This window comes from Lemur catta, chromosome 15, assembly GCF_020740605.2.
Source record: "Lemur catta isolate mLemCat1 chromosome 15, mLemCat1.pri, whole genome shotgun sequence".
NCBI classification, from domain to species: Eukaryota; Metazoa; Chordata; class Mammalia; order Primates; family Lemuridae; genus Lemur; species Lemur catta.
In genome coordinates this window covers 38042487-38065210 of record NC_059142.1, presented here as the reverse complement: position 1 = coordinate 38065210, position 22724 = coordinate 38042487, and the positions used below count along the sequence as shown (strand labels likewise).

Here is a 22724-nt window from a genome sequence, read left to right as displayed (position 1 = left end):
CAGGATATCCTTGTGCCCTGGATGGAGGTCACCCCCACCCCCAACCACCACCAAAGGCTGGCCTCCAGCTAGCTGTAGGCAGAACCCAGACTAGCAGCTGGTCTTCATTAACTCCAGCTTTTTCACCCCCCCACTGTGAACCCACAGCTTCTACAGGCCTAGGCTAGAGGGGGCTGCCCTTGCCTGACCTTGCAGCTGACACTGGGGTGGGGGGCATGGCACCAAAGGCCAAGTTACCAGCTGAAAAGAAAGTCAAAGCAAGACTCTATTTTCCCATTGGGAGAAAGAAGAGAGGAAAGAAAGGAGTGTGGGGGTGAGAGGGTGGAGGTGGGGGAATTTAGGGCAAACAGCAGGCAGTGAAGTCAGCTGGATTGAGGCCCAGAAACCCCCACACCCTGGGGCCAAGTCTTACTCTAGCTTTGCTCTCAGCTCAAGTCTTGGCGAGGCCCCAAACTAGGGAAGGCCCTGGTTGCCCCTTTCTGCCTCCCTACCCCCACCCTTATTAAATACACATTTTATCTCTCAGCATCTTCATTATCTTAACTGAAGGAGACAAGCAGTGGATGGCGGCAGCAGAGAGCGTCAGGAGGGGGGGGCAGGCGCGGAGAGCAGGCGCACCCTTGTTATAAAGTGCTGATCTAGCTCTTTCAGGCAGTGTGGGAAACAGAGGAGGGATCAAAGGGAGTGAGGCTGATTCAGAACTCAATTAGAGCTTTTTAAAAAATGAAGCTGGCTCTCTCCTTTTGCCAGTCTTCAGCCTTTACCCAGGCCCCTTGCACCCAATTAGCTTCTATTGCCAGTGTCTTGGTGCTAGGGTTGAAAATCAAGGGGAGGCCAGAGGGCACACCTTCCCCCCTGCCGAATGCACCTAAGAGGGAGACCTGCACTGTTTGTAGCTTAAGAAATGTGTTTTTTTTTTTTTTTTTGGCCGGGTGCGGTGGCTCACGCCTGTAATCCTAGCCCTCTGGGAGGCCGAGGCGGGTGGATCGCTCGAGGTCAGGAGTTCGAGACCAGCCTGAGCGAGACCCCGTCTCTACTAAAAATAGAAATAAACTATCTGGACAACTAAAAATATATATAGAAAAAATTAGCCGGGCATGGTGGCACATGCCTGTAGTCCCAGCTACTCGGGAGGCTGAGGCAGTAGGATCGCTTAAGCCCAGGAGTTTGAGGTTGCTGTGAGCGAGGCTGACGCCACGGCACTCACTCTAGCCCGGGCAACAAAGCAAGATTCTGTCTCAAAAAAAAAAAGGAAAAGAAAAAGAAACGTGTTTTATAGGGCACCTTATCTCTTCAGGAGGAACCTTGGATCACAACTTTTCCCAAAAGTTAAAGTGGGACATCAAAGGTGGGTTTCTCACTAAACCCTTGCCAATTCGAGGCACAGCTTCTGGCCAATCTAGGGACACTGCCTAACATCCACACAGGCCTCCCTCTAACCAGCCTGTAGATAAGACTCTCTCCTCCATAGCCAAAGCTTCCGGAGAGGAACATGGAAGTTGCCTCAAGCAAAATACCACTACATCAGAGGGAGTGATTGGAAGGCATCTGTGAGGCTAATAAATGTTCACAACTGTGCCAAGACACATTTTGTAAGATGGAGCACCCTTCTTTTGCAGGGGTCTGCTCCACCTCCGTGCAAAAGCACCAACAATATTTACCTTCAGCTTAGAATTGTCCTCAAGATGGAGGGAAAGACAGCATCTTACGTGGTTCATTGATCCGTTCATTCATTCAGCAATTACTGAATAGCCACCAGGTACTATGCTACAAACTAGGGACAGATACAAATGTAAATAAAATGTCAATCTTGGCTCTTTCATTCTCCCTTAGTAGTTCAAGGTAATGCCTCTCAACAGATATTTAAAAAAATGTAACTTAAGTCATATCTTATTCCCACTTCCCAGTTCTTGTTGGTGTATCTTAAAAAGGCACTTAATAAAGGTAGGGAGCAATTGGGAAGGAGAGAGAATAGGGCTCTGCCAACTTTTTTGATGTCTGGGTAACTTGGACCTCACACATTCTTGCAGTTAGCTAGCCACAGGCAAGTTTTCATTGAGCCAGAAATGTAAGTGGCAGCTGGAGGTTGAAACGCACACCAGCTTTACTGTGTCTATGTTCTTTCCATGGTAATACCCAACACTCTGTGGAAGCTTAATCTCTGTGGGGGGAGGGAATAAACCAGGGTATAGACACACACCCCACCACCTTCAAAAGGAAGAATGTAGGTCAGCATCTTTGCCACTACTCTATGTGAAGCAGCCTATGATCTTGGCAAAAACTAGTAACCACACAAGTCCATCCCATCCCACTAAAACTCCCACCACCTTCCTGTAGCTCTCAGCTTCAGTGAGAAAGTCAGCAAGAAAAGGGCTTTCTTCCTCCTTTCTTCCCCTGCTGTCTAAATTACACTTAAGACTTTACTGACAAACATATATCAGCTTTTGCTCCCACAAGGGCAGCGGAAGCCAAGCAGGGACTTTAAGTCTGCTTCACGCATCACTGACAGAACCAACCCTGTTCCAATTGCTAAAGTCTTAAGAGCAGCAATGACCTAGAAATTGACAGTGGGGGGAACTGAAGGAAAGGAAACTAACACAGTACACAGAAAACCCTATTTCCAAATACTAGGGGAAAGGGAGAGAAAGGAGGTAGAGGGGAAAGAAATTTGGCCCCTTTGAATCTACAAATGTGATCTTGGCTAGAAGCCAGGGAGGATACATAGCAGCCCCACTGCGAGTCAAGCCATGTTCCTGACTCAAGCCCTACAGTTAAGAGGAAGGCGCCAAGCCTCAAACACAACGAGGTGGGGAGGCTGCTCCTTTTTGGGTAGGATCCTACTGTGGACACAGAACAGACAGCAGCTGCCCACAGTGTGGAAACAAACTGTAAAGCAGTCACGTCTCTTAAGGCTGCAGCATCCAATAAAATGTAATTTAAATCAAGCCTCGCATCTGTTCTCAATCCCATTCAGTCTCTGCTTTCCATCAGCCTTCGGACAATCTTTGCAATTATGCTTGTTAACCCTTATAGTCCCAGACACTTTCTAATCTTCTAAGTATAGAACTGTGTTCCCCACTTGCAAATTACCCTCAGAGGGAATGAATGCTCTAATAAACGAGTATGAGAGAATGACATTCAGACTCATGTCTATAGACTGCTACACACACCAGTGGATAGTGTTCATTTCAGAGGGCTCTCTCTGCTTTCCTTTCTATCCCATACCACCTGCTGTAGCTCAGATCATATTGCAAGGATACAGTGGGCAGGATGAATGAAACAGTGGCCAACAGATCATTTGTACACATATCAAGTTCTCAGACTCAAGGCCATGTCAGAAAGGCAGGAGGCAGCAGAAGAGCTCAGGGAGAAGCTCATTCGGTCACTGGCTCTTAGACCATTCACATCACACATGGTTTGCATTTCAAGCCTTTGCTTGAATTATAAAGTATAGCAATTTCCCAAACAAATCAAACTTAAGAACTCTCCCCACCACCTTCCCTCAAAATTACCCCAGCTCCAACCCTGCATTATCAAAGCAGTCAATGTTATAATAGTGCCCTCTGGTGTCTCTGTCACAAATTGCCACTTAATGCCACTGGAAACCAAACCCAGAAAAGAATGTCTTGAGTAACCATATGGATTAATTTAATAAGACTGGAAAAATATGTTTAGACAAAAATCCAACCCTAAACTATGGCATCTTGAAACAAGTGGCTGCATCTAAGGGCAGCTAAGACTGTGGGGCAGTCTGGGAATTTTGCCTTCTGAAAGCTTGAGCTCTCTTGAAATGTGATTGCTTAAAAAGACAAAGAATGCAACTTGAAAATAAATATATTCACAATCTGTAGAGTTACATTCTCCTTACCACCCCCACAACCTTGGGAGTGCCCAAGAAACTCAATGAGTCTTTAAAATGTCACAGTGCGGTAATACCTGCAACATGAACACATTATACTCCAATAAAAAAAAATGCTTTGACCAAACTGTCCTCCAAGTCTCCATGTGGACTTGCTTATTTTTCTGGATCATTTTCATTTTTCTTACCTTAACCTAAAAATTCTTACTAAGAGGTAAATATATACACATCCCACAACACAAATCTGTATACTTGCAAGCACACCAGTTAGAGACACACAAGTGGTAGAAGTACTGAATGCAATTAAAAAGGGTCTACTTGTTCACTTTTATGGGTACAAATAAGACCCAAAGATATTAATGAATCTATAGATTAAAATTCATTGGTTTCAAGTAAAAAAGGCCATATTTGTTTTCAGACCTGAATATATAAAGTACTAAAATGAAGACTCTGTAGCTCTCTAAATGCCAGCTGAATACTTTCAGGTAGGGTATAAGAGAAGCATTTAAGGCAATCCAGTAGCTAAGATATTTCCAATTAAAGCTTTGTCTTTCAGAGCATGCTCTATTTCCTTCTCTTCAATCTTCAAAGATACCTGGAAAGAAGAGAAAAGGATTTTTCATGGTGGAGAACTCACAGAATCAAAGTTATCACTACACAAACTTTTACCATATTAAACTTTTCTCACAAGAGGCAAGCAAGTGAAACACTGCTTTTTTCAATGACCTAGAAAAAAATATTCATATCATACTCCTATCCTCAAACACACCTTAAATCTTACCTAACAAACAACTAATTGTTTAACTAATTGTGGTCATTTTTCAATCTTTGCTTTAGCAAAGGGTAAGCTCTCCAAAACAGGACAATTAAAAGCATTATCACAAAGAAGCAGTTAGTCTTACCTTTGTTAAGCGGGTTTCCTTGTTTTTCTTTAATCCTAAAATGCCCCTGGCCTCCAAGAGGCCGGAAAGTGACAAACACTCTGACTGGTCCACAGCTGCCACCTGCTGTTTGTGACAGACTTTACTATAAGCTTCGTATAACTGGGAGGAAAAAAAAGAACAAATGTTGTTTAAATGTCACATCTCTCGTAACCTTATAATTTTTACAAAAGGGTTTGCAAAAAAGTTATCTGAATACCCTATTTCTTTTTCTTTTCAATAAAATCCTTGAATAGGCAATCTGTAGATATTCCCCAAAACCTATACCATAATATAGCAAAGGGGCTTTGTATATTTCATAGGGAGATGCAAAAATGAAGGGGAGGATGGGGAGAAGATTAATGGTAAACTCTCAACCACAACCCAAGGGAAATAAAGTCAGCTGCCTTTTATATAGTACCCGTATTTATTCTTATGTTAAAATCCATTCTTAATTCATACGAGCTGGAGCATGATAGGCCTTTTGGAAAACATCTGCTCTGCAAAGCAGATTCTCATCTCTACCTCAGCTCCATCTGCTGAGATTCCCAACTTACCTTCCCCAGAGTGACCTCTTTGATTTTTAACTGCCTGGTCAAGAGCAGCAAAGAACAGACCAAGATCTTCTGCTGAAGAGGGAAGGAATCTTGTGCTCCTTCTTGGCTCAAGGTCATCCTGTTACTATCAACTTCTGAAATGACTTGGGATATGTGAATAAGACCAACCCGCTTGGGAATCAGAGACTCAGAGGGTGATTTACCTATAAAGTAAACAAGTCAAGCTTAATTAGAATTTTAAAATATTGTGTGTATGTGTATAAATGTGAGATAGACGACACTAACTTTTAGCTAGAGGAAATTCAAGGTGGCAAAGCAGAGATTCCAATTCTCTAACCAGAAGCCAAGGGATGAGAGAAAATGCTATCCTCAGAAAGATGCCAAAATAATGTGAAATGACTTAGAAGGTAGGGTTATCCTTTTTCTGGACAGAATAGTGAGCTATTTTGTCTCGTGGAATGTAATTTAATGTCAGAAAGACAAAATCCACCTCATGAAAGAATAAGGAACAGAGAACCACTGTATTCTGTCTTGAAAGTTCATAATATTTCAGAGGTAAAGAACAGAAACTTGAAGCAAAGATGATTGACTGCACCTGGTAATTAAAGGAACAAAAATAGTTGGAAAACCTACCTAATATTTTGAATCAAATGAGAAGCTAAATGTGGACAGTAAAGTCAATCCCACATCAGTCCTCCCCAAATGACCTTTGAGGTTTGGTTCACTTGCCCAAGCTGATCTGCGGTAGAGCAACACTTGAGAAAAAGTCACTGGATATCCTAGCAGATAACAGCATCTCAAAAGCCAGAGGTTGGGAAACTGCCAAGAAGCTGCATGGGACTATGGCCTCATTGTTTGGAGATGCATGAATTGCAAGACAGATGAGAGATTTGCTCTGTAACAACCTTAGCCTGAAGTTGCTTCCTGAGACCACTTGCAGTTGCACCACAACAATTTTCTTCTTTTTCATTGCCACAAAGGGATGCTGCAGAGGGCTAATGGAGAAACCAGAGCTCACAGATCAAGTAAGAGAATCTTAAAGTTGAAAGGAATTTAGGTCTATTCTTACTCCCTACCCAATGGCTAAGTCCCCTCTAAAACAATCCCAGCATGAGGTCATCTATCCAGCTTTTGTTTGAACATCTTCAATACTGAGGAACTCACTATGTTTCAAGAAAGTCCAGTTAGTTCTATCTATTAAAAAGTTTCTTCTCATGTTTAGTTGCAGTCAGTTCCCCTATAGTTTTCTGGAGTCATTAAAAGCCAATCCTACACATACCCAAAGTCAAAAAATAGGAATTAGGTTAGTCTAATAATTTATGCAGGAACTTACAACCTGTTTTAGCTATGTGTGTGCCGGTGGTGCTCACAGAGGCCACTCACAAGCCTAAATGTTATTGGCAGGGGAAAAGGAGAGGGAAAAAGGGAATAATCTGAAAAATTGAAGAGGAGGAAGAAATCAATATTTAAGTCTATGCATTGGCATATATTGCCTACTATCAGCCTAAGCACTAATTTTGGCTACTTCTGAAATATTTTTAACTAGTTTCTTTTAACAAGTTGCTGAAAAAAAGAAAGGATTTCATGTAGAACTATAGCACTAGAAACAATTTTAATAACTCCTAACCAGTGCAGAAGTAAAGGAAAAAACAATCAAATCAGATTGTCCTGTTTCTAAAGATTAACACTGGATAGTAAACACTGACAAGGTATGTAGTCCATGGCCAGTTTTGTTATTTGTAACAGCCTACAGTTTACTGTAGCAAGGTGATCTTTGTACCTCTACTCTCATAGACTTGTTTAAAAGCTTTGATATCCCAAACTGAACTCACAATTCTTTCACCTGACTCTCCTTTATTTGTCAGGCTTTGCTTTCACCTATATCAAGACCTAAAGTACACTCAACATAAGCACCCAGAGAGAAGCTGATCTAAACTTATTGTCTACAGCTTTTATTCCTAGAGCTTGGAAAGAAAATTTACTCCATTTCGGCCATTTACATAATGCCCTGGGAACTCATTTCCAGTAATGCATGGAGTTTGGTACTGGAAGGCAAAAATTGAAATAAAGTAGATGAAATTGTCTAAAAACACAGACACACATAAAAATCAGTGAGTGTGGATTTAACTATGTTCATTTGCTCTTTCTATTCTTTCCTCAGAAAAGTTAAGTTTCCAATTAAAAAGGAAGACAGGAAGGAGATAAAATACTTACATTCAGACAGTGGTTTGAGGATAGTCTGGCTTTTGACATCCGACTCTACAATTTCAATAGCTCTCCTATAAAAAAAATTTCTAAAGTTAATTTAGTCTGAGCCAAACCAAACACCACATGAAACCACTGAGCTCAAAAGTAGGCACGCTAATGAAAAACAACATGTTTTATAATTTTAAAGCCCCAAACAAAACTGGGTTATGTCTCAGCTAAAGGGGACTTAATTATCTTGAAATAATTCATGGACCAGGGATTTGAGAAACTTCAACACTAAATGGTTTCCTCTTATAGATGCCAAGTAGGTCGTCATATATTGAGCCAATGATAACATTTGAGATGAAGAGAAAATGTCATGGGTAGGAGAGAGGATATGTAGTGTGGGTGACTGACTAAAGAGAGCCAGCACCACCCATACACACCAAACCTAAAAGGGGTGTCCTTAGTTATATATATATATAGGATATGTGTAGGCTAAACCATGCTGGCCTACATAACTATTGCTCATAGCTGCAGTCTTTACCCAAGTAGTTTGCTGACTAGGGGAAACTTTCAAATTCAGGATCATGCAATCTAGCAATAGGAAGAGCTTACTCTCCCACTGCTCTCTCCAAAGTACTTTGCCTACAGGAAGCCCTAAGCCAGACCTGGATCTTCTGCATGGCAACAGGGGGAGGTTGGACCAGCAGGCCAGCACAGCAAGTATCATTTTAATGGACCCAGTGTCCCTACTGGGAAGGAAGAAATTTCATCAGTCAGCACAGAGGCTTTCCCCAGCAGGAGGGGCAGGGGGATGGGAAGGAAGAAAGAAGTCTGGAGTACAACTGTAGGGGATCACCAACTGGAGGGAAGAAGGGGTGCTCACAAAAGGAAAGGAAGAGAAAAAAGTCTAAAGGCAAAGATGGTTCGGGTCCATAAATAAACCTGCTTGAAACCAGCTAATGGAAAAGTAAACTGGAGTCTTTTTTAATACAAATGTAATTAACCAATCTATAATCACCACAGGGAGTGCCAGCAACATCTCATTTGTTTCTCCCTCTGTAGGTAATGGACTGATAATGTTTTAGACATTAACACGGTGGAAACCCACAGCTTCCCACTGAGAAACAAGTCCTCCTTTCTGAGCATAAAAAAGTAGCAGAACGGAGCGGAGCCTCTTAAGCCACATTCACTTGAGTTACATGAGACAATTAACAGCATTTCTTTTTTAAATAAAAGCAGCCAACAGTGCCATAACTCACCTGCAAACATCTAGTGCTTTGCGAACATCTCCTGAAACAGCAGAGACTTTGCGGGCACAGAACTGAATTGCAGCATTATCCAGAACCTGATCTCTAGACACCTTTGGACAAGACATAGAAGATAACAGTTTGAATTAGAAGATTCTCCCTCTGTAATTTAAGTGTTAGGGATAAATATTTTCACATTTAAGTCTAAACTTGATTGGCGACTCTTTAGAGTCTAAGAGATGCTTTTTCTGCTCATAAATAAATGGAGATGTTTGAGTTTTCACACATTTAATCATTTTGTAGGAATGTGATAGAGGTTCATGAATGGAAAAAAGCAATGAGTACTTAAATGACAGCAAAAAAATCCATTTAGTCACTTTCAAAAGAGAAAGTTTTTTCATAGGTCCTATTTTTTAAAGGCCATTAAGGAAGCATTTGAGTGATTCCCCTAACTCCTACTTTTATTTCAACACTGAAGCATCCAATAAATGAATGGAGCCATGTGTGTAAATTCACATAAAAATGTTCTCACTGTGGTCCACAGGAACTCCTTGCTCCATTAGTAAAGGAATCAAAGCGAAATGTCTTAGAATTATTGTTAGGTTTCCCCAACGCAGGCAATCCAAGGAACACATGGGCACAATGGCTGGCACTCACCTGATTAAGTCGGTCTTGTAAGATAGTAGCTATCTGAACTCTGGTATAAGGTGGAAAGTTCAGTAGCTGTGGTTTACATTTTCCTCTAGCTTGAAGCCTAGGCAGAATTCTGTCTGTGAGATCCAGGGTATTAGCAATACCTGAGGGGGAGACAAATAACATTAATCATAACTGGTCAAACCACCCCAAAAGGAAATCTAAACCCTCTGAAAGCTAACTATAATTTCCAGTTATAATCCAGCATTTCAACTGTTGCTTCCCACTTGCCCCCTTCCCTACCCCAATAGATAAGATATATCTATTAGGTAAGATGTACATAGTCATTATAGAATGTTCTTTTCAAATTAGGCTTAGAATTATTCACTGATATGCAGGACCAGATACTCCAAAAATCTATTACCTGTGAAATGCAAGATTATGTCATTCTATTCAGACTTAACAAAATTGATTTGTCTTAGATTAAAATTATTACGTTAAGCTGGCCAGGTGCCGTGGCTCATGCCTGTAATCCTAGCACGCTGGGAGGCCGAGGTGGGAGGATCGTTTGAGCTCAGGGGTTCGAGACCAGCCTGAGCAAGAGCAAGACCTCATCTCTACTGAAAATAGAAAGAAATTAGCTGAACAACTGAAAATATATATAAAAAATTAGCTGGGCACGGTGGCGCATGCCTGTAGTCCCAGCTACTCGGGAGGCTGAGGCAGAAGAATTGCTTGAACCCAGGAGTTTGAGGTTGCTATGAGCTAGGCTGACGCCACGGGCACTCTAGCCCGGGCAACAGAGTGAGACTCTGTCAAAAAAAAAAAAATTACTACTTTATAGTAATTTTCTTATTTTGACAAGAAGGCAGAAAACTAGTTTAAGATAAATGATAGGTGATAAATAAGCTGAAGGATTAAAAAAAAAAATGCTTTAGGACCATTATGCAACAGTAGCAATTGAGTACTAACCAATCAGCACCAATCGGGAGTTGCTTAGCCATGGCCATTCAAACAGTGTGTACAATACATCCTGCCCTTTGCTGTCCAGTTGATCCATCTCATCCAACACCAACACACTGCATACAAAGAGAAACAATTAGTATCCTCTTTCACCTTCTTAACTCTCCAATCTGTTTGATCTGGGCTGACTTTAGGTCACATTTCTAAAGCTGAGACTAATTTGATGATCATAATTTATCCTATCTCTAGTCACTTGTTACAAGGATACCCCCATCATGAACAAGTAACATCCAGATGTTTTCAAGCAATTAATTTAAAAATCCTTTTTCCAGCCCGGTGCGGTGGCTCAGGCCTGTAATCCTAGCACTCTGGGAGGCCGAGGCGGATGGATCGCTCAAGGTCAGGAGTTTGAGACCAGCCTGAGCAAGAGTGAGATCCTGTCTCTACTAAAAAAAATAGAAATTATCTGGCCAACTAAAAATAGATATAGAAAAAATTAGCCGGGCATGGTGGCGCATGCCTGTAGTCCCAGCTACTGGGGAGGCTGAGGCAGTAGGATCGCTTAAGCCCAGGAGTTTGAGGTTGCTGTGAGCTAGGCTGACGCCAGGGCACTCACTGTAGCCTGGGCAACAGAGCGAGACTCTGTCTCAAAAAAAATAAATAAATAAAAATAAAAAATAAAAATCCTTTTTCCAATTTAAAATTAGAGGGTGTATTTTTCGTTTCTTCTTCCCTTTAAGTGTATGTAACTACCCCTCATAGAGCAAATACAGGGAATGTTCTTTTTGTGGACAACAGAGCTTGTAGATTTTCACAGAGCAATACTTTCAGCAGAGCAATACTTACATCATGGGGCCCTTTTCTGCAGTCATATGTTTTTCCAATTTTCTCATCATGTCCTTCCCAGCTGGCCTGGATGCTTCTTCCTGACAAATCTCCTGAGCAATAGCTGGGAATACAGCCTGGGCACTCCTCAAGGACATGCAATTCAGCATGATAGTTTTAAAGCCTTTCAGTTCCTTCTAGAAAAAAATGCAAACATGGGAGTTATTTTGGCTTCTGATAAAGATTTGATGGAACCTGAAATGTCTTTGAGGAGCTAACAGTATATAAAAGAGGAGGAAGCTCTACTTTCATTTGGAAATATTTAGACAATGAAACTACAAATGTCTTATTTTGAGAAAACCTTCAATCTCCTAAACTACTTTTCCTTAATCCTTAAAAACCAAGTGTCATTTTAGCAAGAGTATCATAATTCAGACTCTCAATGTACCTTGAGGTCTTGCAGAATTCGGCTTAAGCAGGCAGTTTTTCCAGTTCCAGGAGCACCAGAAAGGTAAAGACTTCCAGCTTTTTTCCCACAGATGTGTTCCCTCAGGAAATTCCTGATGACATCCATCTCCTTTTCCCTGGCAGGCAGCCGATCTGGGACAGCTGTATTCAGGACCAGCTTTGCTTGCTGGTAGTAAGTACCTGTGCCAGACGTAAAAGGTCAATTAGACACAACAGAAGGTGACGAGAAGACCCACTGGGTTTCATTCGTAGTTATCAGCCTTGTTTACAATGGCTGCACTAACAGCTGCCACGTAAGAACAAACCTTCTTGCTTGAACAGTCTCATACATGCAGATTCTTTCTCCAACGGACATCTCTGCTTAGGATTTGTTGTGCTCTCTTGACTGTTTTGAACTGAGGAAAGTATTTTGTTTTGGTGAACTTTGGCTTGTTCTCTTTTGCTAGGAGATTTAACTGTCAGCTGATTGTCAAATACCAATCTGCGTCCCTTTCCCTTAGGTGTGTGTGAGCGAGGGGGACCATTCTCTTTCTTGCCTTGCTTTGGTGGAGAACAGGGAGGTAAATGAGGAGTGTTGCATAGGTTGTCATCACCTGAAACATATTAAAATCAAAACGTGGTCATTCATAGCAGTGGATAGCAAAAGGACTTGCAAAGACCTCTACCTCCCCTATAAAGAGGTGAATTTGGACCTCAGAACCACCAAAATAAAATGCTCTCTCAACTAGAAGCAAATATTGGCCACCAGATGGCACCACTGATCTTACTACAGTACTCCTCTCTTATCCTCAGTTTTGCCTTCAGTGGTTTCAGTTGCCCCACGTCTGAAAATATTAAATGTAAAATTCCAGAAATAAACAATTCATTAAATTTTAAATTGTGAGCCGTTGAGTACCATGATTAAATCTTGCACAATCCTTCCCGGGACATGAATCATCCCTCTGTCTAGCATATCCACACTGTATACATTACCTGTCCATCAGTCACTTGGTATGGTAGCTGACTTGGCTAACAGATCAAAAAACATAGTGTGTGTGTGTGTGGGGGGGGGGGGGGGGTTCGGTACTATCTAAGATTGCAGACATCCACTGAGGGTCCTGGAATGTATTCCCGCCCCCCTCCCCCCCATGGATAAGCGAGTACTACTGTATTTGGTAGAAACTAAATGGGTTTTAGTGGGATGAAATTCTAAGATTGTTCTAAAACTAGGTATCTCCATCTTGGCACCACTGACATCTTGAATCAAATTGTCAGAAGGCTGTCCTGTGCACTGTAGGATGTTTGGCAGCATCTGTGGCCTTTACCCACTATGCCACCCGTTCATCTATGACAACCAAAAATGTCTCCAGATATGGCCAAATCACCCTGCATTAGAAACAAATGCTCTAAAACAGGAAAGGATTACCAACTATTGTTCTAAAACAAGAAAAGGACTGAAAATATCAAGAATGTCACCTATTTTTTTCTTTTAATTTCACAAATATTGAGGCAAGTTTCATAATACCATGTAACTGCAAAGTCATTTTTTCTTTTTTTTTGAGACAGAGTCTCACTCTGTTGCCCGGGCTAGAGTGCCCGTGGCATCAGCCTAGCTCACAGCAACCTCAAACTCCTGGGCTCAAGCAATCCTCCTGCCTCAGCCTCCCGAGTAGCTGGGACTACAGGCATGCGCCACCATGCCCGGCTAATTTTTTCTATATATTTTCAGTTGTCCAGCTAATTTCTTTCTATTTTTAGTAGAGATGACGTCTTGCTCTTGCTCAGGCTGATCTCGAACTCAAGAGCTCAAACAATCCGCCTGCCTCAGCCTCCCAGAGTGCTAGGATTACAGGCATGAGCCACTGTGCCCGGCTACTGCAAGGTCATTTAAAACACCGACAGAACTACGTTCAGTATTAAGGAATTGAAGATCAGGCCTATTAAGTAGTTCAGAAAGTAATCTTAATAAGTGGCTTAACCCTGGAGTTCAGTAAGCACTTATTAACCATTTTGAAAATAAAACGAATAGAATAGTCTCAAATGAACTCAGAAAGCTCTTTCACAGGACAGCTATCTTATCGAGAAAAGAAAAGGTGGACAGCTACTAGTGAAAAGTTGTATGTAATGGATAGCTTACCCAGACGTTTTCTGGGGCTGAGAGGCAGAATTTTTACACAAGGAGAACAGGGGATAGCCTGGACATTTATCGGTCCTAGTCTGGTGTCCAAGGTCCCAGGCAATTTCTTTTTTGGAAAATTGATTGTAGCCTGTGCCTGGGATCGGGTTTGAGGCATGATGGCAACACAGCTGGATACAAAAAGAACAGGACAGCCAGTCAATATGTAAAAGTGAAGGAAAAACAACATGGAATTTATTTATACTGATGATCAACACTCATTTTATAAGTAAGTTATAACAATATTTATTTTAGCATTCAGTTCTGCTTCAAATCCATATCTATGCAATAATAGCTAACATTTGTTTTCTATCTTCTATGTGTAAGATGCTGTAATAAGCACTTTATATATTAACTCATTTAAGTTGCACAACTACCTGAGAGGTAAGTACTATTCTTATCTTTGTTTTACAGATGAGATGCAGAGAGGCGCAAAGTCACAGAAAAGCAGGGATATAACCCCAGGTATTCTAGTGCCAGAACCCAAGTTCTTAACTACTTGAACGATGCAGTAAGAAATAATCTGAATTGACTTTTACGGTACTAATTCCCTCACTCTAGCCTTGCGGGGTACCTTTAGCAACCGCCACATTTACAGTGTCGTCACCCAAGCCCTCACAGTGAAGCTCACTCTTCCCTCTGCCCCCGCACTCAGTCTCCACTCTACACAGCTTTCAACCCCACCCCAGGGCATTCCTTCCTACAACTTGCAGCTCCTTCACACCACACACAACTGTTGGAACTACTCTGAGGGCGCACAGGCCCCTTCCCTGACCCCGACCTCAGACCTCCAGCGATGTCAGCTCTCTTGCCCTCCATTCTCAGGCCTAGCGGAATCCGCAGCCCTCGCTCCAGCCTTCGCCCAACTCCACTGCCTCCCAGACCCCGGGCCTCCCAGAGCAATCCTCTCCTTTCCACCTCACAGGGCTGCCTCACCTCGGTGCAGGCTCCTTCTCACGTCTCACACACGGCCTCAGGGACTCTCCACAAGATCCTGAGCAAACTACACACCAGCCGCAGCAAAGCCCAGCCGCGCTCGCGCCAAATCTGCTCAGCTACTGCGTTCCCACCTCCCGCCAAAGCCCGGCCTCGCTTCTGACTGGCTGTTGCCACAGCGCCGTGCGTCTTGGACACCGCCCCTTCTTTCGCGTCCAATCCTGCTGGAAGACCCACAGCCAATGAGAGCGCCCCAGGTCTCAGAGCCTACGTGAAGTCACACCCATTGAGCTGGGAGGGCGTCTACATCCGGGGCCTCTGCGGAAAGACACGCGCGATTTAGACAGGGCGACTCTGGGTAAGGCGGGCCGACGCCGCCGCAAAGCCCGGCGGGAGGTGTAGTTTTTACCCCACGCGACTCTAGTTCCGCGCTCTTCTTTCGACGGGCGGTGTCTCATGATGTGGTTGCCCCTTCTCGCTGCCAAACGTACCATTTTCGTTATCCTGATGGGCCAGATTTTCAGAGAGTTACTACATAATGCCTGCCGTTTGGGGGGCGCTTCTGTGCGCCAGGTATGATGTTATGCTCTTTACTTACTTCTCTAATGCTTAACCCTCCCAGGCACAAAGCAAATATGTGCACAGAGTTAAAGGTCACAGCATCTTTGTGAAGAGCCTAGGACCCAGGTCTCCTGACACTTGAACCAGTGTTTTTGGGTTTTTTTTTGGTAAAGTTCTATACACCTATGTAAAGAAAACAAACTACACTGTATCTCTTAATTTGTGCTTCAAAGGTGAGAAATAGGACTAAACCCTTTGCTTTTATGTTGTTCAAGATAAGATTATTATATTCTGTGCACCTTCTTACCATTAATCCACATATTGTAGGGAATGAAGAGAATTACGGCCCCTTAATTTTAAAATCTTTTATAGCTAAACACTAGGGTTTCAGGGCCAGGGAAGACAGCTGTAGAAGAGGCAAGCTGAGTTTTTAATGAAAAATATAAATTAAAGCAGTAATTTGCAGGCCATCTTCCAAAGCTAATAACCATCTAAGCCTCAGGTTCCTTTAAAGGCCAGAACACGATTCTAGGTGATGGTAAACATTTATCTTTTATCCTTCAATATCAAATAAAAGAGCCATAAAGCTGAGAAATAGAAAAGCAACTATTACAATCATCAGTTAATTGTACTTAGTTCATGTAGGCGCTAAGAGCCAATATCGAGTTGCTTAAGTGTATGCCAGGGACTGAGCTCCCTATATCACCTATTAATCTTCACAAGCACCCCATGAAGTTGGTATTAATTCCATTTTACAAATGAGGAAACCAAAGTAGAGGGGGTTGAATAAACTTGCCAAAGGTCACACAACTAGTAAGGGGAAGAGCTGAAATTTGAACTCCAAAGTCTGACAGAAAATCAAACTCTTAACCACTTAATCACAGGGGGATGATTAGACAGATGTAGGTTCTAAACAGGAAGAGATGGGGGAGTACATTTTGGGAAGGCTTTCTTAGCAGCTGAAAACTGCAGAAGTGAAGAGAACAGGCTACAATAAATGGAAAAAGAGCACAGAATGAAGGTTTTTAGACCAGATAGTATTTCTGATCTCTTAATAGGACAATAGAACCCAAGAAACAACCCTCACTATTCACAACCTGGGCACCTAAAAATTACCCTTAACAACCTTAAATGGTAGTATGTCCAGCCAGCTCTAAATGATGACGGTGGTGAACAACCTACCTCCATTACAATGGGATAGAGAAAGCAGATATGCAATATTGGAGCCTATGAATGCACTTACCAGGAAATATAGCACTGGCTCAAGAAAAGCCTACAGAATAAGTGACCACTGTAGAAGCAGGCAAAGAATCACAGAAAGAGAGGACTGAAAGGTCTCTAAAAGGTTATCCACTTGAAACTTTCCCTTGTCACTAGTAAGGATCCTCCAGTAACATGATGGGCACGCCATCATACTGTTTCTTACTTCTATACCTTTGTTCTTGCTGTTTCCTCTGCCTGGAATGCCACTCACCATCCTTATTCCCTGGGTCACTCCCATAAACCCTTTTAATACCCTGCATAGGTTTCTCCTGGAAGCTGTCCTAAAGTTATCTACTAAGCAGTAAGTTCCTTGGAGACAAAGGCCATGTTTTATTCATCTTTGTATTGTAGATGCCTGGTACAGAGTAAAGTATGCAATAAATGCTTGCTGAATAAAGGAATGGAAAGGTTATTCCTGCCAAGTGGACAGTCTATCCTTTGCATAAACACTCTTTTGTGGTTGGATAGCATGAAGTCCCTTAAATCTCACACCCCTAAACCCAGGAGGGCAGAATGAATCAATTATGTGTAAAAAACGATCCAGGCTGGGCTCCAGAGAGTCAGAGGTGAAGCATTTTCCCAGTTATCCTCTGGGGTGGTCAGGATCCTGAGGTTGACATTTTTCTATTTCTAGTTCATTTTTCATAGTTCTCTTACCTCTGTCTGCAGAGTACGAGGAAGTCAGACAGGCATCTTCCTTCTAATGAGTTGCTCAGTTTATGGCTGGATTGGGTCAGGAAATACTTAGGAGGCATATTTATGGCAAGCAGCTGTGTCTCAGTAATAAAGTGAGCAAACTAGTGTCCTTAACACCTGCTAACTCATATACACAATATTATGGAGGAGGAACCAAATCACACTGTAAGGACCTGTCTGGCATTCTTCTCTTTGAGTGTGTGTGTGTGTGTGCATACACACACAGACCAGCAAAACCATGCCAGTAAGACAGAGAAAGCTTACAGGGTTAGCAAGTTAAGGCTCATTTAATGCTCAGGGCTCTGTCTGTAAGAAAAAAAGTAAGGGAAAAATAATCGAAGAAGATACAAATAAAACAACAAAAATAAATAAAAAGTAAAAATAGGAAAGTAAACAGGGTCATTTAGGCAAGCTCCAACTGTAGACTATTTAAAGTCAGGAGGAACAACTAAATCAATAAATAGGTAGTTTATTAATCATATTAATAACAATGATGGGTCAAATAATCAGGGATTCAGCCAGTCTGGTAAGTATGGATGAAAATGAAGAGTCTTTTTTTCCCCCTCCCTCCCTCACCCTCACAGGTTTTTATATCTAAATTATGTGAATGATTCATACACAAACCCATTAAGAATCAGTATGGGAAATCATTTCAAGACCTTTACTAGTGACAAAAGTACAAGTAAGCCTTAGTGGTTATTATGTCAGCTGACCACAGTAAGCAGAGAATGTCTGGTTGAATTTTTACACCTAAAGTCAAAGTTCGAGGAAAAAAAGCTAAGATTTCAGCTTTTAAAAGGCAGTGAAGAAAAACAGCCAACACCCATATAAAAAATAGATACACACAGTCTGTATGCTCTGCCCCCACCTTTTCTTCTACTCCTCAATTTGAGAAGCTGCCATACAGCACAGGTAGAAAGAATCATAAGGGACACAAGGAAAAGGACACAAGGCCAGGGGGCCTCCTGAGTTCCCTGAAATCGTGGGCAAAGGGGAATTAGGTGGAAATACAAGGACTGTCAGAATCTCTCAGCAAGGCTAACAAGAACTCTGATTTTTTTAAAACATAGCAGGAGGGGAGGAGAGAAAACCCTCAGGAAACTGATGATTCTGCCCAAGTCAAAACATCTATTTTCTGAGGGGACCTGGAATCAAACCACTACACTTACCCAGAAAATGAGGCAACAGATTTTCTACCCTCTCTATGCCACCACTTGAGGCTGTATTCCAGACGAGTACACAGTTTTTAGGTTTTTGTTTTTGTTTTTAAGCAAGGTTTAATTAAACTGCACAGCATCCAGAAGAAAGAAATGTACCAAAGGATCCAACCTGAGACCAGATTATACATTTTAAAGGGAGAAAAAAAAAAAAAATCAATGCTATTTGGAAGAAGGGGCACTGTAATCAGAGTATAATAGTTCCAAAATAAATCATACATGCCAGCAACTTCTTGGTAAAAAAGAAAAAAAATGGAAACAGCAAAATAAATCACACAATAAATTATTTTTTGAAAGGAATTGATCCACATGCAGACAGATGAACACACATATACACACATGCACACACACATACACACGTGTCATTCTAGTCTTTTATTCAGTGTTGACTGTGACTTCCATGCTGGGCACCGTGGAAAAGGACAAAGGTTAGACATGAGAAAAGAAGGCGAGGCCCCCCTCTGCCACCAGTGGAATGAGATTTAAGACACTTAGAGAAGGAACCCACTACGTTGTGAGAAACAAGAGTAGAAAGAAGAAAACAGCAGTTATCAAGGAAGATTTTAATTGCTTCAAATGGGGAGAGAAGAAAGCACAGAAAACTAACACAAGTAAAGGCACAATGAACGTGGAGTTGAATGGAACCAAACCTTTCTTTTTTTTTTGCATGTGGTTTTGAAGGTGATTATTTCATTTTGTTTATAAGAAATGAGTTTTGAAGGCAGAGTTGTAAGGACACTCCTCTCTCCCTTCCCATTCCCGAAATTAGGGTGGCTTAACAGAAGGCCACCATGACCACCTAACCAGGGGCTGAGATTCAATAGGGAAAGAAAGACTACAACTGGAAAGTGAAAAATCTGATCTGCAGTTGATCGCAGGTTGGGTTTCCAGAAGGACAGACAGCTCAGTGTAGTGCCATCAAAGGGCCTCAGATGCCCTACACTCCACCCCCAGAGCTTCACAGAAGGGAAGAACCCTGGAGTCACATTTCTCCCCCCGTCCCATAAGCACTCAGCCTACAGATTATTTCAAGTGATCAGGAGAATTAAAACACACCCCAACCCTGAGTTGCTCTGTAGCAAGTCTATTTACAACTTTTTTCTCACCTCTCCCTGGAGGTAAATCAGGATTTCAAGTTGGGAAGCCGTGGGATGAGGGCATTCCCCCAGTGCAATAGCCAGTGACTAGTTTCCTTGCCTTTGCCAGTTGGGAGAGCTGGGATGAATTCCTGGAGACAGCAGCCTCACATTCATGGAATGGGGTAGCCCTAGGCTCTCTCTGCTGGCCTAGGCTGTGAAAATGACAGGGCACGGCAGCTGGAGCAAATTCCCATGACAGAGAAAACCACACCTGGAATATCAAAGTGCTTTGGTCCAGGTTTGGTGACCACAGAAGAGGGGGAAAAGGGGCACCGAGCTCATTTAAAAACCTGGAGGCCATTGCCCTGCTTCCCAGATACGGCGGTAAGAAACAACTATTAAGTTTTTCCCACTAGGGAAAAACATCACAAAACCAAACCCACACAAGGGCTTTTAATACAACTTCCTGATGCTTAGTTGGGCAACGTCTCTTTCTTCTAGGAGGGGACAAGGGAGTTAATTGGACTGGGCCAAAGTCTCAACATGAGACCACCCAATGTTCCACTGAAGAGACAACATTCCCACAAGCAGATAAAAAGAGCTTTAAAAAGGTGAGTAGTTTTAGTGCTCTTGTAGCCAGCCCACCTTAAACCTATATTATAAGCTTTTTACAACATACAAAATAGACCAGTAACTATGAGGATCACATTCCCATCTTCAATAGTAAATATACATGATAATACATCTAATATTAACAGTGGGACCAAATAATGTATAAGGCAAAGACATTTAAAGAGTGCTGTGTCATCAACATGCTCTGAAGAAGAAAACCCATCTGACTAGATCTAGACCTGGGCCTATTTTCATGAGGCCAAGACAACAAATATACAATCAGTATCCATGTGACACAGTCCAAATGCTGAGGATATGAGGGGCAGCAGGTCATGGGGAGGAAGATATCAGCCCCAGTGAAAAGCTGGGGTTTGGCTTTACTTGTGATATTTTGATGTTCTATGTATGAGTAAGGGAAAAAAAAGACACACTTTGATAACATTGTACAAAAGGCATCACCTCCCATTTCAAAAATAAATGGGAAGACTTCACAGTCAAAGTTCAGTAACTTGTCAGCATCTACCCTGGAACTCTGCTGCAGCATCAACGCTTGTCCTCTCTCCTTTCCCCTCCCCTAGTATCCCCTCTTTCAGCTCTACTCCAAGACGCTGGGGACACTTCTGGGAGATAACTGCTAACAGACTTGAAAAGAAGAATGATAAATAAAGCATGATTAGAAAAAGCTTGGTGACAGACCTCATCATAGTTTGTCCCAAGAGTCAATGTGGTCCAGGGGATGGCAAAGGATAGCAGACCCCATACAAATAACCCAAGTTGAGCCCTCCCTCACCTGGCACGGGAAGACCTGCGTTTCACCTGGCACCAGGCACAGATCCAATAGATTGGAAAGGTCCCTAAGGCAGTTTAAACCTGTGATGTGCCTGGTGAAATTTTTAAACTAATTTTCCCCACTGATTTTAAAAAATAGCCATAGTCTCCCTCCTCTCATGCCAAGCTTTGAGTAGCCTCTACACATGACAACAGCTGTAGCAAAGCAAAGCATCTGGTATGTGGAGCCCAGGAGCTCCATCCTGCTGCTGGTCCCTGTCTTCTCATCCAACCTCAGTTCCTACCTAGATTAGGAACCTCCATTTTCTCTGTGCTCTTTAACTGGGACCTGGAAGACGAAGAAACAATGTATTGCTGGCTGCCAAAGAAGATCTACTGGACTGAGGCGCACCTCACCAACATCTTTGTGCTTCTTGGCATAGAGGAATCTCTGAATATCCTCATAAGCTTCAACTTACTCCCTCAGCCTTCTCTACTACTCTTCCGTGTTAACCCCTGCAGTCTTGGGAAGGCAAGAGTGGTGGAGAAAGGAAGAGTCTGTTCAGTCAGATGGGCTGTGAACTTCAGTACAAGCAGGCTTTAAAGTCCTTTGTAGCCTATAGAGCCAGACCCTTCCATGAGGTGCTTCACCCTTCCCTTCTTTGTCATCCTGGAGCACCCTCCAGGGGCTAAAGGACTGAAAGAACCACTGACCACTCAGGGCCAGTCAGAAAAGACTGAGGCAGACTCAAGTTTGAGGTTAAGGCCAAGGCCCAGGCCCTGTCTTCCTCTCTCCCATCAGAGGTTTCTGGGGCTTGTGAGTCAGGAATGAATGATGCCCCCACAAGTGACTTTTCTCTTGAAAAGTCATGGGGAGGTAGGGGGTGGGGGGAGGAAAAATCCCTCAGACTAGCACCCTGAGGAAATGGGGCAGGGAGTCCCAAGGGACTCAAATGGCTCATGGTCCCTTTGCTGCAGAGGAACTGACTAGCTCTAAAATGACTCAGTTTATTTCACCCTCTCTTTTTATTAAATGTTTAGTTCAACTGATTGGTTTTTAGTGTTTATGTCCAACTTATTCCTGGGCTGGGGGGATAGGGTGAGAACAAAACCAAAATACCCCTAAAAATAAAGCAGACCCATTTCCTTGCCCTTTCTCCAAACCTGACCTTTAAAACAGATCATTTCTCTGCAAACTCCTTTTCTGCTTCACTAAAAATGCTCCCCTGCCACCCAGAAGTCCCGGCCATGCCAGCCTATGAAATGATGAAATATAATATACCCGCCAGTCTTCCCTCACAGTGGGGAGGGGGAGGAAGGAGTATCATTCTGCCCTGCTCCAGCAATAAGTTAATTCATCACAACAAGGCACCTTTCCCCAAGAGGAAAGCAGGAGATACAGAAGCTTTTTCCTCAGCTGGCTAGCAGGGCTTGCTAGAGGAAGGATGGATGCAGGGTTTGAGACCCTATATCAATATCAAGAGTCCGATCACCAAGTCCAGAGACGAGATGCATAGACGGAGGTGAGCTGGGAGGACGCTTGGAGTCTAGGGTTGGTTGCACTGGAGAAACATGTTAGGAGCTCTCATGCAGGTTTCCGGGGAATGGAAGGGACCATCTGAGAAGAAGAGAAGGTCCATCCTTTTCCTGAGGAACAGGACCAAGCCAGGCTTCACCTGAGAATGGGTGGCAGAGGTGGGGCTCCACGGGCAGCTGAAAAAAACAAAATAAAACCCAAACACATACAGGTCACCCATCAGACTCTGAAGAAC

At 42.7% G+C, this 22724-nt stretch overlaps 2 protein-coding genes across 6 annotated transcripts in view; both read right to left on the bottom strand.

Moving 5' to 3' along the window:
• Positions 1–3816: 3816 nt before the first annotated feature.
• On the bottom strand, positions 3817–15591 carry CDC6 (cell division cycle 6). 3 transcript variants are annotated; one of them, XM_045526421.1, is made up of 12 exons: positions 14757–15591; positions 13782–13951; positions 11971–12258; positions 11646–11845; positions 11219–11394; positions 10382–10488; positions 9434–9573; positions 8789–8889; positions 7551–7615; positions 5337–5539; positions 4762–4902; positions 3817–4454 (listed from the first exon to the last, which is right to left on the bottom strand). In XM_045526421.1, the coding sequence occupies exons 2-12, from the start codon at positions 13936–13938 to the stop codon at positions 4365–4367; spliced, it is 1668 nt and encodes a 555-aa protein (XP_045382377.1). In that variant the 5' UTR covers positions 13939–13951; positions 14757–15591; the 3' UTR covers positions 3817–4364. The 3 variants fall into 3 exon arrangements, with proteins under 3 accessions (XP_045382377.1, XP_045382379.1, XP_045382376.1); XM_045526423.1 differs by lacking the exon at positions 13782–13951 and having other exon boundaries at positions 14757–15590; XM_045526420.1 differs by lacking the exon at positions 14757–15591 and having other exon boundaries at positions 13782–14728.
• A 2136-nt stretch (positions 15592–17727) lies between these two features.
• Positions 17728–22724, bottom strand: part of WIPF2 (WAS/WASL interacting protein family member 2) — a 47137-nt gene continuing 42140 nt past the window's right edge. For all 3 annotated transcript variants that reach the window (XM_045526424.1, XM_045526426.1, XM_045526425.1), the window contains one exon: positions 17728–22665. In XM_045526424.1, coding sequence (XP_045382380.1) covers positions 22625–22665 — 41 coding nt within the window. In that variant the 3' untranslated portion in view covers positions 17728–22624. The remainder of the gene's footprint in view (positions 22666–22724) is intronic.

What these genes read in the sequence shown, in the direction of transcription:
- CDC6 (XM_045526420.1), bottom strand. Translation starts at nt 14,010, where the DNA reads ATGTTGTTTTTCCTTCACTTTTACATATTGACTGGCTGTCCTGTTCTT. An exon ending in GAGACTGTTCAAGCAAGAAG is followed by an intron (nt 11,846 to 11,970) that starts GTTTGTTCTTAC and finishes CGTCTGGCACAG; the next exon opens with GTACTTACTACCAGCAAGCA. An exon ending in CCTCAAACCACTGTCTGAAT is followed by an intron (nt 5,540 to 7,550) that starts GTAAGTATTTTA and finishes TTTACTTTATAG; the next exon opens with GTAAATCACCCTCTGAGTCT.